The sequence below is a fragment of the Erpetoichthys calabaricus genome, chromosome 3, assembly GCF_900747795.2.
Source record: "Erpetoichthys calabaricus chromosome 3, fErpCal1.3, whole genome shotgun sequence".
NCBI lineage: Eukaryota > Metazoa > Chordata > Cladistia > Polypteriformes > Polypteridae > Erpetoichthys > Erpetoichthys calabaricus.
Window position 1 is genome coordinate 11,931,675 of NC_041396.2, and position 19,651 is coordinate 11,951,325.

A 19,651-nucleotide genomic window follows, 5' to 3' on the forward strand; every position below is an offset into this window, starting at 1 on the left:
GCCTTCTCTATACAGTAATAAAGTACTGTACCTGTATTTTCCTTGTAGTGAGAAGTCAAGCAAAATGACACCTTTTATTGGCTAACTGAAAAGATTACAACATGCAACTCTGTGACAAAAGTTTGACAATACCTGCATAAAATAACAGTGCTTCTTAAATTGCAGAAAAAAATGTAGCCCTTTTTTTTCAGGGCTACATGTCGACAAATATCAACATCCGCCCTAAAAATGTTAAATAACAAGTCAATTAAAATGAAGGCAACAGAAGGTAATGAGCAGCAAAAACTGGTCACTGATTAAGAAAAGGGTTAGAATGAAAACCTGCAGCCACCATGACTGTTCAGGACTTTGTCTCTAACCTGATGTACAGATACAAACGATGTCAGAATGTCCTAGTTTAACATGCAAGCAGTTTCAAGCACAGCTTCCCTTACAGAAAGGCAATGGCCCTACAACCTTTTGCAGATAGTGAATGTTTGCTCCAACTTGTATTCCTTGAAAAATAGCATTATATGGTAAAACTGAATGATTTTTAAAATATGCTACGCTAAATAAAGATTTGCTTGAGATGTTCATAGATAAAATGGCGGATTATTTCTTTGCCCCTTTTTTAGTGGTGTATATCATCATATGAGTGCCAGTACTGTCACATTCTGTCAATTTTAGCCTTTCTCTCTTTCATTTCTGAAAAAGTAATGATCTTTTAAAAATATTGATTCCAGAACTGAAGACTAATCCCTAAAAATGCAACTGCAAAGCCTTGTCTTGACCTCCGCCATTCTCAGCATGGCTATCTGGTCTTGTCTAACTGAGGAGCCCACAAACGGAAACGTCTTTGTTGGGATTCCAGGTTTACCAGGAAGAGACGGGAGAGAAGGAAGAGATGGAAAAGAAGGGCGAGAAGGAAGAGACGGACCACCAGGCACCAAAGGAGGCAAGGGAGAGAAAGGTTTGTGAAATGAGCACAGATCTGTGTCGCACTGGGTCTCTGAGCTGTGGTCCACATGAATATTTCTGACCTCTGACCAGAATATTTCTTTGTGCTATTGAAGTCCAGGTGTGTGTTACAGTACATTCTGAAAGTGGCCAATATGGAACGCTGGCTTGCTGACCATGAACCCTTCCATCCACCAGGTGACTCCTTGTTCTGTCTGCTCACATCCTGACTCATAGTTTTTCTATGTGTGCAGAAGGAGCTTCACCAGCAAAGAATCTGTTTTATTTTTTGTTTGTTTTTTAGAACATTTGTGACAAGAACAGGCCATTCAGCCCACGCTCATCCTATTCACCCAGATTCTCCATAATAGGAAGTCACTGTGCACTGGAGAGTTTCCGAAGGACTGGAAAATGACAAATATCATCCCATTATATAAAAAGGGTGACTGGGCAGATCCAAGCAACTATAGGCCAGTAAGCTTAATGTGCATCACAGGAAAATTAATGGAAGAAATTATTAAGGAGAAGATTGAGCAACACCTGGCAAGGACAGGAGTTATTAGGAACAGTCAGCGTGGGGTCAGAAGAGGGAGGTTGTGTTTGACTAACATGCTGGAATTCTGTGAGGAGGCAACAAAAGGATACGAGCAGAGTGGAGCAGATGATATGATTTATCTGGACTTTCAGAAAGCATTTGATAAGATGCCACATGAGAGGGTGGGCATCAAACTAAAGAAGTGGCAGTGCAGGGTGTGGGGTGAGGATGGGTGCAGAATTGGCTCAGACACAGGAAGCAGAGGGTGATGGTGTGAGGAACCTGTTCAGAATTGGCCGATGATAATAGTGGTGACCAGCAGGGGTCAGTGTTAGTGCCGCTGCTATTTTTAATAAATATAAATCAGTGTTTCCCAAACTCGGTCCTGAGGACCCCCTGTGGCTGCAGGTTTTGTTCCAACCAGCTTCTATTTTTAATTGAACTCCTGGGCTAATTAAGTGAACTGATATTTCCCAAGTTCTGTGTTTAGGGAACAATATAGAAATTAGAACACTAACTTTGCTAAAAAACAATAAATATTAAAATGTACCAAGCAGTTATATAGGAATAATGTATTTTTTTTCATTTTAACAGTATTTTCATCTTGATTTTCATTCTACTTTTCTAGGTCTTCTAATTGTTTAAATAATCCATTATTTACTAATTAGTGGGTCTGACTCTAAAGTAGTTGCAGCCTTTGATTATTTCGTGTTGTTTGCCTGGGAGTCTGCTCTGCTCATTTTTAATTGTCAGTATTAAGATACAACGAAGGGGGAAAAACTGCACAGAGAAAGGGCAAAATATAATGAAATAAACAAAAGAGAGCTAAGCATTTAAATCTGTAGCAAAAGCAGAAATATTTCTAAATGTCTTATAAATGTAAAAATCACGCTGCTATGATTTTACTGAAAGTCGAATAAAAGAAAAAACATACCAGCTAATTAAATGAGATCAGTGCTATCAGGTGTTGTCACTGATTAGGAACAAAAACCTGCAGCCACAGGGGGTCCCCAGGACCGAGTTTGGGTAACACTGATATAAATGATTTGGATAGGAATATGAATAACAAGCTGGTTGAGTTTGCAGATGATACCAAGATAGGTGGATTAGCAGATAATTTGGAATCCGATATATCATCACAGAAGGACTTGGACAGCAGACAGGCTTGGGCAGATTTGTGTCACATGAAATTTAATGTCAGTAAATGTAAATAATTACACATAGGAAGTGAAAATGTTAGGTTTGAATACACAATGGGCGGTTAGAAAATCGAGAGTCCACCTTATGAGAAGGATTTAGGAGTCATAGTGGACTCTAAGCTATCGACTTCCCGACAGTGTTCAGAAGCCTTTAAGAAGGCTAACAGAATGTTAGGTTATATAGCGCCTTGATGTGTGGAGCACAAGTCACAGGAAGTTCTGCTCAGTCTTTATAACAAACTGGTGAGGCCTCATCTGGAGTACTGAGTGCAGTTTTGGTCTCCAGGCTACAAAAAGACATAACAGCACAAGAAAAGGTCCAGAGAAGAGCAACTAGGCTGATTAGAGGACTACAGGGGATGAGTTATGAGGAAAGATTAAAAGAGCTGAGCCTTTACAGTTTAAGCAAAAGAAGATTAAGAGGAGACCTGAGTGAAGTGTTTAAAATGATGAAGGGTATTAGTCCAGTGGATCGAGACTGTTATTTAAAAATGAGTTCATCAAGAACGCGTGAACACAGTTGGAAAGTTGTGAAGGGTAAATTTCGCACAAACATTAGGAAGTTTTTCTTTACACAAAGAATGATAGACACTTGGAATAAGCGACCAAGCAGTGTGGTGGACAGTAAGACTTTAGGGATTTTCAAAACTCAACTTGATGTTTTTTTGGTAGAAATAAGTGGATAGGACTGGTGAGCTTTGTTGGGCTGAATGGCCTGTTCTCGTTTAGAGTGATCAAATAACAAGTCAAGATTTGAAGGTCCACAAAATTCTACTCTCCACAACTCTCCTTGGTCATTTATTCTCTGTGTCTATTGTTCCCCTTGTAAAGAAAAATGTGGTAACATTTTGCCCCACCATGTCCCTGTGTTCTTGTTAATGTCATTTTACAGTCACAGTCTCGACCCACTGTACTAATTCCCTTCTTAATTTTAATCACCATGGACACTGTTGAAGTGAGAGTACCCCGAGAATTTCCTCTACCAGTCCCAGGTTGTTTTGCAGTCCTGAGCAACAGCAGACACTTAAGGGCCAGACAATCCCCAGGTAGTCCTGGCCACCTTAATAAATGGCAGGGGGACCAGGAATAGTGCACGAAAATCCCTTGTTGGTCACAATTCCAGGACCACCCTGACATCCTCTTACAAGACACACCTGCCTGATCCCTTGTATAAAGGGATTTCTTGTTTAAATCAGGGTTCCTCCCCAGCTTATTTTTTGTTCATTTTTGATTGATTTGTAAAAAAAGGCTGGTGTGTCTTCAAGGCGCTGAGTCACAGTCATGTGAAAGCCGTGGAGCGTGCAGGCAGCATGTGAGTTTGAGAGATGTACCACGTGAAAGCCGGAACTACTGGAGACCCCAGAGAAAGTTTAAGTTTGTGCATTTGTTGACTAAATGTAAGTTCTTATGTACATGTTTAGAAGTTAAATGTTAAACGTTAGAGAGGAAACTGTTCTGAATTAATAGTCATGTTAATATTTTACATTACTTAGTGTTTATTGTTTTTACCGTAAAAAACGTCAATTTCATTCAGTAAAACAGAGGATGTTTGTACTCAGTTTAATATAGACTCAGCCTGTAAATTATTGGGATATTTCATTAAATCTTTAAGAGATGTTGTGTATTAATAAGGATATAAACCTGTTACATTGTTGCATTGAGGTTGTAACTGCAAATACCTTACGGTGATAGTGTGTAGCTATAGTGCCATCTATTGGACGTTTTCTGTATTGCATACTGAAACAATTTCTTCTCCTTCTTCTTTTGACTGCTCCTGTTAGGGGTTGCCACAGTGGATCATCTTCTTCCATATCTTTCTGTCTTCATCATCTTGTTCTGTCGTTCACCCATCACCTGCATGTCCTCTCTCACCACATCCATAAACCTTCTCTTAGGCCTTCCTCTTTTCCTCTTCCCTGGCAGCTCTATCTTTAGCATCCTTCTCCCAATATACCCAGCATCTCTCCTCTGTACATGTCCAAACCAACGCAATCTCGCCTCTCTGACTTTGTCTCCCAACCATCCAACTTGAGCTGACTTTCTAATGTCCTCATTTCTAATTCTGTCCATCCTCATCACACCCAATGTCAATCTTAGCATCTTTAACTCTATCACCTCCAGCTCTGTCTCCTGCTTTCTGGTCAGTGCCACCGTCTCCAGCCCATATAACATAGCTGGTCTCACTACCGTCCTGTAGACCTTCCCTTTCGCTCTTGCTGATACCCGTCTGTCATAAATCACTCCTGACACTCTTCTCCACCCATTCCACCCTGCCTGCACTCTCTTCTTCACTTCTCTTCCACAATCCCCATTACTCTGTTCTGTTGATCCCAAGTATTTAAACTCATCCACCTTCACCATCTCTATTCCCTCATCCTCACCATTCCACTGACCTCCCTCTCATTCACACACATGTATTCTGTTTTGTTCCTACTGACCTTCATTCCTCTCCTCTGTAGAGCAGATCTCCACCTCTCCAGGGTCTCCTCAACCTGCTCCCTACTCTTGCTACAGATCACAATGTCATCAGCAAACATCATAGTCCACGGGGACTCCTGTCTAATCTCGTCTGTCAACCTGTCCATCATCATTGCAAATAAGAAAGGGCTCAGAGCCGATCCCTGATGTAATCCCACCTCCAACTTGAATGCATCCATCACTCCTACCGCAGAACTCACCACAGTCACACTTCCCTCGTACATATCCTGTACAACTCTTATGTACTTCTCTGCCACTCCGACTTCCTCATACAGTACAATACACAGCTCCTCTCGAGGCCCCCTGTCATATGCTTTCTTCTGGTCAACAAAGATGCAATGCAACTCTTTCTGGCCTTCTCTAAACTCTCCATCAACACCGTAAGAGCAAGCATTGCATCTGTGGTGCTCTTTCTTGGTATGAAACCATCCTGCTGCTCACTAATCATCACCTCACTTCTTAACTGAGCTTCCACTACACTTTCCCATAACCTCATGCTGTGGCTCATCAATTTAAGACCCTTGTAGTTACTGCAGTCCTGCACATCCCCCTTATTCTTAAATATCAGCACCAGTACACTTCTACTCCACTCTTCAGGCATCCTCTCATTTTCTAAGATTTCATTAAACAATCTGGTTAAAAACTCCACTACCATCTCTCCTAAACACCTCCATGCTTCCACATTTATAAACAATATTTATAAATGTACTAGATGTTTAATTTTGTTGTTTGCCTTGTAAGAACCACACACTCACCTACCTAAACCTACATGTACAGCTGTTCTACCTCATGTGTATTTCTGGCATTTCAACATAAAAGCAATGTTCCTATAATGGTTGGAGTAGTTCTTTTGTTCTAACCGACACTCCACTGCGACTACAGAGAACTGCTAGTCTGCCTTCTCACCTTCCTTTCCAATACAATTGTTTATCTAGATATTGTTATTTGTTTATATGATTTATTTAGTTATGTATACTTGGTCAGTTTTACTTTATTTTCTGATTATTTATTCTCAATGTTAATAATCCCTGCGGTGGGCTGGCGCCCTGCTTGGGGTTTGTTTCCTGCCTTGCGCCCTGTGTTGGCTGGGATTGGCTCCAGCAGACCCCTGTGACTCTGTAGTTAGGATATAGCGGGTTGGATAATGGATGGATGTATGGATGTTAATAATCCACTTCTCTGATGTTTCTTGTGTTTTGTGGTCAGGGCCATAGAAGGCGGGGCCACCATGAAGTCACTGCTAAGGACCCATACCCACAGTCTATAATGGCAGGCTGGGAAAGCGAGTTCCTTGCTGTTAATCTGAATACACTTTGGTGGAAGAGAGTTTTTCGTCTTTTTTGGTTTGCTGGAAATTTTTTCTCTCTTTGGATTTCAATTATTGGCTTTTTTTTTTTTTTTTTTTTATATTTTTATTTTATTAATTTTCATTGTAATCATTCCATACAAACAGATCCATTTATAACCCAACAAATTTGAAAACAAATCAAACCCCACCCCTGAGAAGGAGAGCTTAGCTAAAGGAAAATTTCTTTAAGCTTTTTAATAAGGCAACATTAGACAAAAGAAGGGGAGAAGTAAATATCTATATAAATAAGAGATGGAGAAGGGAGTTAAATACAATAATAGTTAATTCTCTTATTCTAAAATAATATTGATTAAATCCTGCCAAGTTTTGAAAAAATTTTGTACAGATCCTCTAACTGAAAATTTGATTTTTTCCAATTTCAAATAATATAAAACATCAGTTTCCCACTGACTTATAAGAGGAGAATTAGGATTCTTCCAATTTAACAAAATAAGTCTGCGTGCCAAGAGTGTAGTGAATGCAATCACCGTTTGTTTGTTCTTCTCCAATTCAAGTCCATCTGGAAGGACACCAAACACAGCTGTTAGTGGGTTAGGAGGGATTGTGATACTAAGGCTGTCTGAGAGGCACTTAAAAATTTTTGTCCAAAATGATGTTAGTTTGGTGCAGGCCCAGAACATGTGACCCAGTGAGGCAGGAGCTTGGTTGCAGCGCTCGCAGGTTGGATCCTGGCCTGGAAACATTTTGGACAGTTTTAAGCGAGACAGATGAGCTCGATATATAATTTTTAGTTGAATAATTCTATGCTTTGCGCATATAGAACTCGAGTGAATTCTCTGCTTTGCTACCTTCCACTCCTTTTCTGATATATTGATTAAGAGATCTTCTTCCCAATGTCCTCTTGGATCTTTGAAAGGTAGGGACTCTAATAAGATTTTATATATTGCGGAAATAGTGTTTGTTTCCTCTGAATTGAGCAGTATTTTTTCCAGCATTGTGGAGGGTGCAAGGTGGGGGAAATCGGGCAATTTCTGTTTAACAAAATTTCTAATTTGAAGATAGTAAAAGAAATGTGTAGCTGGGAGGTTAAATTTTGAACGTAATTGTTCAAAAGATGTAAATATGTTGTCTATATAAAGATCTCTGAGCATTTTAATCCCAAAACTTTTCCAGGTATTAAAAACTGGATATACTTGCGAAGGTTGAAAGAGGTGGTTCCCTTGCAGAGGTGCCACTGATAAAAGATTTTCCATCTTAAAATGCTTCCTAATTTGGTTCCATATTCTGAGTGAGTAAAGCACAATTGGGTTATTAGTATATTTGCGATAACTTTCATTTATTGGAGAGCAGAGCAGGGAATATAAAGAAGTACTACAGGATTTTACTTCTATTGCAGACCAAGCCTGTGTATGTGCATTTATTTGTGTCCAGGTTTTTATGGCTTGTATGTTTGCTGCCCAGTAATAAAACTGAAAATTAGGTAAAGCCATGCCACCTTCTGCCTGAGGTCTTTGTAGGGTCGCTCTTCGGATACGTGGGTGTTTTGAGTTCCAAATGAATGAGGTTATTATTGAATCTAACTGTTTAAAAAACGATTTATTGATATATATTGAAATGTTTTGAAATAAAAAGAGAAGTTTAGGAAGGATATTCATCTTAACAATGTTAATTCTTCCGGCTAGAGTGAGATGAAGGGTTGACCATCTATGCAAGTCTTGCTTAATTTTTTCCATACAGACGCCAAAATTTTGTTGATAAAGAGCTTTATGTTTACTTGTGATATTTACCCCTAGGTATTTAAACTGATCTGCTATGGTAAAAGGTAGGGTGTCTAATTTAATATTATATGCTTGTGAGTTCCCTGGAAAGAGTATACTTTTATTCAGATTAATTCTAAGACCAGATATCTTTTGAAATTCTGTTAGTGCTGTTAAAACAGCAGGGACAGTGTTTTCTGGGTCCGATATATATAAGACCATATCATCTGCATATAGAGAAATTTTCTGTTCCAGTCCTTCTCTGACAATCCCCTTTATCTGATGAGAATTTCGGCAGTGAACCGCCAGTGGTTCAATAGCGATTGCAAACAACAGTGGCGACAAGGGACATCCTTGTCTGGTACCACGTTCTAGTTTAAAGTAGTCTGAGCAAATTTTATTAATACAAACTGAAGCTTCTGGACTGGTATACAGTAGTTTAATCCAAGCACAAATATTCGGGCCAAACCCAAATTTCTCCAATGCAGTGAAAAGGTAATTCCATTCGATCATGTCAAATGCCTTTTCTGCGTCTAATGATAGTAATATCTCTGGGGTGTTTGATTTTTCTGGTGAATATATAACATTAAACAAGCGTCGGAGATTTGAAGATAGATGTCGGCCTTTAATAAATCCAGTTTGATCTTGTGATATTACCGAGGGCAGCACTTTCTCCATCCTTCTAGCTAGGATTTTTGAGAGTATCTTAACATCATTATTCAGGAGTGAAATTGGTCTATATGATGCACATTGTAACAAGTCCTTATTTTGTTTAGGAAAGACGGTGATTAATGCTTGTCGAAATGTTTGAGGTAGTATTTGGTGGTCTTTAGCTTCTGTAAATGTTACCAATAAGAGTGGAGCTAGCTGAGTGGAGAATTTCTTATAAAACTCTACGGGGTAACCATCAGGGCCTGATGATTTCCCGCTTTGTAGTGACTTTATAGCGTCTAGTAATTCTGTTAGCGTTAGAGGTTTATCTAGTTCCTCAGCACTTAAAGCATCTATTTGTGGTATTTGTGAATTATCCAGAAATGCATTAGATTGCGTGTTGTCTTCTTTGGGCTCAGTGGAATATAAAGACTTATAGTAATCTCTAAATGTGTGCATTATTTTATTATGGTCGATGATTTCTTCTCCATTCTTGTTGGTGATTACTGGTATTGCATTGTGAACTTCTTGTTTATGAATTTGTTGAGCTAAAAGCTTATTAGCTTTTTCTCCGTGTTCATAGTAATGCTGTCTAGACTTATAAATAAGTTGTTCAGTTTCTTTAGTTGTTAAGATGTTAAGTTCTGTATGCAGGGCCTGCCTTTTCCTGTGAAGAGCTTCACTTGGACGCCTGGCTTGTTCTTCATCTATTCTAGTAATTTCATTTCTTAGCTCTGACACTTTCTTGGTTTCTAATTTATTTCTATGGGAAAGATATGAAATAATCTGGCCTCTTAGGAAGGCCTTTAGAGTTTCCCAGAGTGTTCCTGCAGAAACCTCTGTAGACGTGTTTGTCTCTAGGAAGAAGCTGATTTGTTTGGATATAAATTCTGTGCAGTTCTCGTCTGCCAATAAAAGAGGGTTAAGACACCATCTGCGAGGTGAGTACGAGGGGCTTATTGATTTTAGCTCCAAGACTAGAGGGGCATGGTCAGAGATAGCAATTGTGTCATATTTGCATGATTTAATTGTAGGCAGGAAATTATTATCTATAAAAAAATAATCAATTCTTGAGTAGCTATAATGCACTGGTGAGTAGAACGAATATGTTCTTGAGTTTGGGTTAAGAAACCTCCAGGGGTCTGATAAGTTGTGATCATTTAAAAACTGTGTAATTATCTTTGCAGTATTAGATGTCGTCCCCCCTGTCACAGGAGTCCTATCTAAGAGTGGATTTAAAACACAATTAAAGTCCCCAGCCATTATAATTTTATGAGTGTTCACATTGGGAATGGATGCAAATAGATTTTGCATGAATTCCTTATCATCAACATTGGGTGCATAAACATTTATCAAAATCATTTTACTGTTATATAAGTTGCCCATGACCATCACATATCTCCCTTCTGGGTCCGACACTACCTCTGATGCTACAAATGGAACTGTTCTATGTATGAGAATTCCCACCCCTCTAGTTTTCTTTATAAAGCTAGAATGGAACATTTGGCCAGTCCAGTCTTTTTGTAATCTGAACTGATCCTTGGTTAGTAAGTGGGTCTCCTGTAAAAATACTATTTTAGCGTTTAAGCCTGTTAGGTGAGAGCATACTTTCTTTCTCTTTAATTCGTGATTCAGGCCTTTAACATTCCAGCTCACAAAGTTAACTGTCCCATCATGGAGACATTGATTCTGAGTTTTTAATGTCATTTTATAGTTTTAATTGGTAATATGGCAGTTTTAATCTTAGTTTCAAGATTCCCCAGGAGTTGTTGCATGTTAGCCTGTTGCTGCATTGATATTTATAATTATAAGGATTATAAGAATAGATTAGATATAACCTGCTCTCCTTCTCTCCCCCCTTTATCCCCCCCACCCCCCCATTTTGCCTCCCCACATGAGGCTAGACCCCACTTCGCGATGTTCCAGTCCTCTGACATACGAAGAGACAGAGCACGTCCAAAACAAAACAAACCCCACCCTGCAGCGGCGTTACAGAATTAAAATAGAGATATCTTTTACAGTTAAATCCTTAATACTATCTGCCGAAAATGTTCTCATTAACAATATTTAATCTTGAAATAATCTTCAGCGCTTTTAAGTTAAGATATTAAGATTAAAAAAAAACAAAAAACAAAATAAGAGATGTATAATTATAATACCAGTCTCTTTAAACATGGATCCAGCGATCAGATCATAGGTCTTTCCCGTGCCTTGATAGAATACGGCTCTTTAATTTTAATTAACTTTCAAAAAAAGTGTCGGAAACAGCTTCTTTAATTCTTTTTCAGCTTCTTCTTTGCTGAAGAAAATATAATGTCCATCTTGAACTTCCACTTTCAGTTTGGCAGGATACAAGAGGCTGTATTTGATATCGGCTTCCCGTAGCATCCTTTTAATGTCGTTGTAGGATCTGCGTTTTGCTGTTGATGGTGAGAAGTCGGGAAAAATACGAATAAGATTATTTTCGAATATAATCTCTTGCTTGTGTCTGAGAAGTGCCATCACATCAAGCTTACATCTTAGTCGTTCGAAGCGGACAATAAAAGACCTAGATTTAAAGGCGCTTGGTATCTTTGTGCGATAAGCCGTGGCTATCTCATTGTCGAGTTTAAAGTCATCTCCAATTATTTTAGACAGTAATTCTACTGCAAATTTCACTGGGCTTGAGCTTTCTCGTTTCTCAGGTATACCCTCAATTCTTATATTATTTCTTCTGCACCCATCCTCCAGGGCTGCAAGTCTGTCTCCAAGTTTTTTGTATTCCGAGTTCGCAGCTGTGGCTTTTTCATCGGCGTTAGATGCCATTTGTTCCGCTGTTTCCACTCGAGCCGTGAGTCCCTGCTTAACGTCTTCCAGCTGGTCTGAAACGTCATTAATATGATCATCAAGCCTTTTCAGTTTGGAGTTAGTTTCTTCAATGTGTTCCACTAATTTCTCCAACATGCCTTTAAAGTTCACGTCGAAACGTTCAAATAGACGCGTTTCCTTATCTTTGTTATCCTTCTTGAGCTCAGTGGCCACCTTCTTAAGATCATTTGTGTTATCTTTCTTAAGCTCATTCATGGCCGTTAACCATGGCAGTGGCCAGTGTAGTGTTCATCTCTTTCTGTGTAGCTATCTGTGTAGCGATCATCTCTTTCAGTTCGGACAGTTCGCTTCTGCTTTCGTGCTCCGCAAGTGAAAATGCAGCTCCTGTTACAGGCTCGCGATGAGTAGATGAGAGCACGTCCTGCAGAGCCCTTTCTAGTCTCGAATGATCCTCAGAAATCGGCGATCCCTCGCGACCTGTATCACTTGCGCCTTCGCTCCCATTTTCACTCTCGACTGGAGACGATACAATGGAGCGGGGCCCCAGGAATTCTGCGCACTCTTCTGCCTGTTCCAGGTCAGTCTCCGTGATGCCATACCTTACACCTGCACTCAGGCCGGAAGTCTGTCCGGACTTCGATGCAGCTTTAAGTTTCTTTTCCGGTTCTTTCTGACTTTTCTTCTTGTTACTCATGCTTGTATATTGTAGTGGAAGTCCCTTGGTCGGGTTAAATACAGGATACCTCTAAATAATATGAAATACGTGGGAAAATAAAGCCGCTGCTAGCGGAGCTCTGCTTCAGACGTCCATCTCCTATAAACGGACCAAACCAAATTGGCTTTTGTATTGGGAATTTTGCCTTTGTTCTATTTTAGATTATTGTAATATTGGCGATTCTAAATTGGCCCTAGTGTGTGCTTGGTGTGTGGGTGTGTTTGTGTGTGTCCTGCGGTGGGTTGGCACCCTGCCCAGGATTGGTTCCTGCCTTGTGCCCTGTGTTGGCTGGGATTGGCTCCAGCAGACCCCCGTGACCCTGTGTTTGGATTCAGCGGGTTGGAAAATGGATGGATGGATGGTAATATTTTTCCATTTTTGCCCAATAAATCCTTTTTAAAATCCTTTTAGTTGCCCTTTCTTACACAAGCCAGGGTTTTGTGGTAATCCCTTCCTTTGTGGGACATTTTCAATATTTTCTCTAAACTTTTCCATGGACGGCATTTTCCCTTGGACGGCGTTTTCCCTCGCCCGGATGCGGGTCACCGGGGCCCCACTCTGGAGCCAGGCCTGGAGGTGGGGCTCGATGGTGAGCGCTTGGTGGCCAGGCCTGCACCCATGGGGCTCGGCCGGGCATAGCCCGAAGAGGCAACGTGGGTCCCCCTTCCCATGGGCTCACCACCTATGGGAGGGGCCAAGGAGGTCGGGTGCAGTGTGAGTTGGGTGGTGGCCGAAGGCGGGGACCTTGGCGGTCCGATGCTCGGCTACAGAAGCTGGCTCTTGGGACGTGGAATGTCACCTCTCTGAAGGGGAAGGAGCCTGAGCTAGTGCGCGAAGTTGAGAGGTTCCGGCTAGATATAGTCGGACTCACCTCGACGCACAGCTTGGACTCTGGAGCCAATCTCCTTGAGAGGGGCTGGACTCTGTACCACTCTGGAGTTGCCCCCGGTGAGAGGCGCCGAGCGGGTGTGGGTATACTTATTGCCCCCCGACTTGGAGCCTGTACATTGGAGTTTACCCCGGTGGACGAGAGGGTAGCCTCCCTTCGCCTTCGGGTGGGGGGGACAGGTCCTAACTGTTGTTTGTGCGTATGCACTGAACAGCAGTTCGGAGTACCCACCCTTTTTGGAGTCCCTGGAGGGGGTGCTAGAGGGCATACCTTCTGGGGACTCCCTCGTTCTGCTGGGAGACTTCAATGCTCACGTGGGCAATGACAGTGAGACCTGGAAGGGCGTGATTGGGAGGAATGGCCCCCCCGATCTGAACCCGAGCGGTGTTTTGTTATTGGACTTCTGTGCTCATCACTGATTGTCCATAACGAACACCATGTTCAAGCATAGGGCTGTTCATATGTGCACTTGGCACCAGGACACCCTAGGCCTCAGTTCGATGATCGACTTTGTGGTCGTGTTGTCGGACTTGCGGCCACATGTCTTGGACACTTGGGTGAAGAGAGGGGCGGAGCTGTCAACTGATCACCACCTGGTGGTGAGTTGGCTTCGATGGTGGGGGAGGATGCCGGTCAGGCCTGGTAGGCCCAAACGTGTTGTGAGGGTCTGCTGGGAACGTCTGGCAGAGCCCCCTGTCAGAAGTAGCTTCAACTCCCACCTCCGGCAGAACTTCGACCACATCCCGAGGGAGGTGGGGGACATTGAGTCCGAATAGGCCATGTTCCGTGCCTCTATTGTTGAGGCAGCTGACCGGAGCTGTGGCCGTAAGGTGGTCGGTGCCTGTCGTGGCGGCAATCCCCGAACCCGTTGTTGGACACCGACAGTGAAGGATGCCGTTAAGCTGAAGAAGGAGTCCTTTTGTCCTGTGAGACCCTGGAGGCAGCTGATAGGTACCGGCAGGCCAAGCGGAATGCGGCTTTGGTGGTTGCTGAGGCAAAAACTCAGGTGTGGGAGGAGTTTGGGGAGGCCATGGAGAACGACTTTCGGACGGCTTCGAGGAGATTCTGGTCCACCATCCGGCGTCTCAGGAAGGGGAAGCAGTGCAGTGTCAACACTGTATATGGTGGGGATGGTGCGCTGCTGACCTCGACTCGGGACGTTGTGGGTCTTTGGGGGGAGTACTTCGAAGACCTACTCAATCCCAATAATATGCCTTCCAATGAGGAAGCAGAGCCTGGGGACTCAGAGGTGGGCTCCCCCATCTCTGGGACTGAGGTCACCGAGGTGGTCAAAAAACTCCTTGGTGGCAGGGCCCCAGGGGTGGATGAGATACGCCCAGAGTTCCTCAAGGCTCTGGATGTTGTAGGACTGTCTTGGTTGACACGCCTCTGCAACATCGCATGGACATCAGGGACAGTGCCTCTGGATTGGCAGACTGGGGTGGTGGTCCCCCCTCTTTAAGAAAGGGGATCGGAGGGTGTGTTCCAACTACAGAGGGATCACACTCCTCAGCCTCCCTGGAAAAAGTCTATTCAGGGGTCCTGGAGAGGAGGGTCCATCGGATAGTCGAGCCTCGGATTCAGGAGGAACAGTGTGGTTTTCGTCCTGGTCGCGGAACAGTGGACCAGCTCTATACCCTTAGCAGCGTCCTGGAGGGTGCATGGGAGTTTGCCCAACCAGTCTACATGTGTTTTGTGGACTTGGAAAAGGCATTCGACCGTGTCCCTCGGGGAATCCGGTGGGGGGTACTCCGAGAGTATGGGGTACCGGCCCCCCTGATAAGGGATGTTCGGTCCCTGTACGATCGGTGCCAGAGCTTGGTCCGCATTGCCGGCAGTAAGTCGAACCCGTTTCCAGTGAGAGTTGGACTCCGCCAGGGCTGCCCTTTGTCACCGATTCTGTTCATAACTTTTATGGACAGAATTTCTAGGCGCAGCCAGGGTGTTGAGGGGGTCCGGTTTGGTGGGCTCAGGATTGGGTCACTGCTTTTTGCAGATGATGTTGTCCTGTTTGCTTCATCAGGCCGTGATCTTCAGCTCTCTCTGGATTGGTTCGCAGCCGAGTGTGAAGCGGCTGGGATGAGAATCAGCACCTCCAAATCCGAGACCATGGTCCTCAGCCGGAAAAGGGTGGAGTGCCCTCTCAGGGTTTGTAGCGAGATCCTGCCCCAAGTGGAGGAGTTCAAGTATCTCGGGGTCTTGTTCACGAGTGAGGGAAGAATGGAGCGTGAGATCGACAGGCGGATCGGTGCGGCATCCGCAGTAATGCGGGCGCTGCATCGGTCTGTCGTGGTGAAAAAGGAGCTGAGCCGCAAGGCGAAGCTCTCAATTTACCAGTCGATCTATGTTCCTACCCTCACCTATGGTCATGAGGTATGGGTAGTGACCGAAAGAACGAGATAGCGAATACAAGCGGCTGAAATGAGTTTCCTCCGCAGGGTGTCTGGGCTTTCCCTTAAAGATAGGGTGAGAAGCTCAGTCATCCGGGAGGGGCTCAGAGTAGAGCCGCTGCTCCTCCGCATCGAGAGGAGTCAGATGAGGTGGCTCGGGCATCTGATCAGGATGCCTCCTGGACGCCTCCCTGGTGAGGTGTTCCGGGCACGTCTAACTGGGAGGAGGCCCCGGGGAAGACCCAGGACACGCTGGAGGGACTATGTCTCTTGACTGGCCTGGGAACGCCTTGGGATTCTCCCGGATGAGCTAGAAGAAGTGGCGGGGAGAGGGAAGTCTGGGCATCTCTGCTCAAGCTGCTGCCCCCGCGACCCGACCTCGGATAAGCGGGAGACAATGGATGGATGGATGGAACTTTTCCATCATGTTAGCATTTTCGAAGCCACATCCCCTTTTTTCCCAACCGTTGGAGTAGGCAGGCAGGCTGCCTGGGAGTGATCTTTATCTGGGCAGGCTAGGGGGGAGTCTGGCCTGTTTTTTTGCTCAGTTCAGGATGCTGCTTCGGCCATTTGTTTAACGCAATCACAACGGAGTGGTGGCTCTGAGGCTAGGGATCTGCACTGGCAATCGGAAGGTTACCGGTTCGAATCCCGTAAATGCCAATAGGGACTCAGCTCTGTTGTGCCCTTGAGCAGGGCCCTTAACCTGCAATTTCTGGCCGCTTTGAGTAGTGAGAAAAACACTATATAAATACAAAAAATTATTAACAAGATGCAGCTGGTCATTTCCCATATCTCACCAAAGATCCTGTGTTTCTCTACAGGTGAAAGAGTAGTAGGTCCACCTGGGAAAGCTGGCCCTGCAGGTCAAAATGGGGTGAAAGGTGAACAAGGGCATAAAGGCGAAAAGGGCCAAGTAGGACAAAAGGGTGACCCCGGAGTTGTTGGCATCCCAGGTAAGAAGAATCTTAGCATCCTGGCCTGTTATGAAATTGAATCTTAGTAAAATGTGTGGTAATGGAGATGCTCAATATTGCTGTGGTAGGAAGAGCGACATGTCAACAGCCCCATATTGTAAGGAGACACATAAGAACAATTAGAAGTTGCATACATTTAACTGGGATTTTAGTCTTTCGTCAATATAAAAAATCCAAAATGTCCAAGTGAAAACTACACTTTATAGAAGGTAAAAGACATTGTATACAATAGGGATTAAAGACTCAGGGTCACAGAGACAACAGAAGGAGTTTTAGTGTAGTGTCCAGGTTTTGCCATCGTCAGGGGGCAGCTAACTGAAACTGTAGTGACCACACAAAGACATAGTCAAAAGGTGGGTAGAAGTTCTCAGCCAGAAAGCTGTCCTAGCTATCATCGACACAAACATCAAAGAATAAGAAAAGAGAACAGAGCTTTCATTTAAACAAATCTCATACCAACAAAGGGACATTGTTTGTTACTATCTGCAATCTTGGATAATCAGGAAGTGCACGGAACTGACTTTTAAAATGTTGTGTTAATGACATTTCATATCATGCATTCCCAGTCATCCCTGGATAGCAAAACCATGGCAACCATAAACAAACGTGCCAATGCTCAAAATAAACAATAATGGTATTGTGATGCCGTTCCTAAATATTGTTCATATTAGGATTTAATTGCCAAATTGATATCCAAGTTAAAGTGTTAACACTGCTATGAATGGGATTTTAAGGAAGCACTATTACATACCTCGGGTCTTTAGTGACCCGGTTTATTTACATAAAAATCAAGCCATAAATAGCCATAACTACACAAACATTTATGTCTGAATACTGCAGTGATCAAATGTGTAGCTTGTCCAGTGATACTGAATATATGTGCCACCTTCTGTGTTTTTCACACTTTCTGTAAGAAGCTGTTTTAAGTAATGTGGCTGTGTGCAGTTACTGCAACCCCGACTTCACCTTCATTCTCCTCTACAGTTTTCTGCACATAACGTTCAGGATTTGATGGCACCAGAAGTATCACTCTGCACTGCCTTACTCTGTTGTTCATCATTTGTCACCTGTTTGTCTACCTTTGAGTGTCTCTCTGACTTGTCATCTGCCATCCACAATGAGACCCTTGCAGGAGCTTGCTGTGCTGATTAAGGATGTGGAATTAATTTTGTCTCTTATCTGTCTGAACTTGTAAATTCCTAAATAAAAGGCAACGAGACAGAAATGCAACTGTAATGAACAGATGTGGACAAATTTGTTGGTCCCATTACAGTTCATTGAAAAAGTGATGGCATGAAAAGCAATCGTCCCCTGTGTACCTGCATGCCTTTGATGTGTCATCAAGTAAAGCAAAGCAAGCGTGACAAGAGATCAAGTACTGCTTATTATACAAAGACCTAAATAATTGGATTTGAGTAATTTTTCAAACTATCTGTTTTCTTGAATTTACATCATGCACATGTCTCCAATTGTGTAATCAATTATTTAGCTGATTTAAAAATAGAAAAGTCAACACTCTGCTGTTTGGTGTCATTGTGTGTCCTAGAAAAAGAAAAGGAAAGAGTTGTCTGAGGAGATCAGAAAGAAAATGATAGACAAGCATGTGAAATGCAAAGGCTTGAAGACCATCATCTCTAAGCAGCTTGATGTTCCTGTGACAACAGCTGCAATTATTATTGAGAAGTTGAGGGTCCATGGGACTGTAGCCAACCTTCCTGAATGCGACTGCAAGAGGAAAATCAACCCTAGAATGGGCAGAAGGATCATGAGAATAGCAGACAAAAAGCCAAAGACAACTTCCAAAGAGATATTAGCTGAACTCCAAGGTCGAGGTCCATCAGTGTCTGATCACATCATCTGTTGCTTTCTGAGACCCAGAGAGGACCCTAACTGTTGAAAGACAAACATAAAAAAACTACACTGGAAATTGCTAAAATACATATTGATAAGCCACAATAATTCTTCATGGAGAATGTCCTTTGAACAGATGAAACAAAATTGTCCACAGACAAAAAACAAAGAATTGAAAGAAGAGAATACCAGGCCTACTGTGAAACATGGGGAAAACACGAAACATGGCTCACAATTTGAAAACATGACACATAACTGTACAGCTGCGTATTGCTCTCACACCATCAGTAAGTTTGTTGACAACACAATGGTGATGGGTCTCATTTACAGTGCGGATGAGTCACCTTACAGAATGGAGAAACGATGGCAGTCAGACAGGTGCAAGTGCAACAATCTGTCTTTTAATGTGGACAATAGAAAAGGGATGATTGTTGACTTAAGAAAAGACTGTGCTGTCTACACCCCACTGTACATCAAGGACTCTGTGGTGGAATTGGTTAACAGCATCACATTCCTTGGTGTACTCCTGGAAACTGACCTCACCTTGTCCATTAACACCACCTTCATGGCCAAGAATGTGCAGCAGCATCTCCAATTCCTTTGGTGGCTGCCTACCTACCCCCCATTCTCACCACATTTTACGGGGCGCCATTGAGAGTGTTCTGACCATCTGCATCACTGTCTGGTTTGGGAACTACAGTGTCTCTGATCATAATGTCCTACAATGACTAGTGCAGACAAAAGAAGAGATCATTGGGACTTCTGTGCCTCCCATTAAAGAGATTTTTATTAGGTGTTACAGCCGCAAAGTCTACAGCATTGTGATGGACTTCTATCCATCCTTCCCATTGACCCTTTGTCCCACTTCCATCTGGCAGAAGTTTCTGTAGCATCTGAGACAGGTTCAGCTTTTACTCTTCGGTGGTCAGGACTCTGAACTCTGTGCTGCCCCCCCTGCCCTTAGATATGCTCCCAGTAGTACATTTGTTACAATTGTTCTTTTTTATCTATCTATCTATCTATCTATCTATCTATCTATCTATCTATCTATCTATCTATCTATCTATCTATCTATCTATCTATCTATCTATCTATCTATCTATCTATCTATCTATCTATCTATCTATCTATCTTGTATAGTATAGTATAGTATAGT

At 42.9% G+C, this 19,651-nt stretch overlaps 2 protein-coding genes across 7 annotated transcripts in view; one reads left to right on the forward strand and one right to left on the reverse strand.

Moving 5' to 3' along the window:
* The window catches only part of LOC114647755 (mannose-binding protein A-like), a 473,727-nt gene that overhangs the window by 313,517 nt on the left and 140,559 nt on the right, over positions 1 to 19,651 (reverse strand). The window lies entirely within an intron of this gene.
* Positions 1 to 19,651, forward strand: part of LOC114647655 (mannose-binding protein A-like) — a 199,198-nt gene that overhangs the window by 166,004 nt on the left and 13,543 nt on the right. For 2 of the 5 annotated variants that reach the window (XM_051924502.1, XM_051924501.1), the window contains exons 2-3: positions 723 to 949; positions 16,492 to 16,623. In XM_051924502.1, coding sequence (XP_051780462.1) covers positions 745 to 949; positions 16,492 to 16,623 — 337 coding nt within the window. In that variant the 5' untranslated portion in view covers positions 723 to 744. The remainder of the gene's footprint in view (positions 1 to 722; positions 950 to 16,491; positions 16,624 to 19,651) is intronic. The other 3 variants (XM_051924503.1, XM_051924504.1, XM_051924505.1) reach the window with 2 other exon arrangements.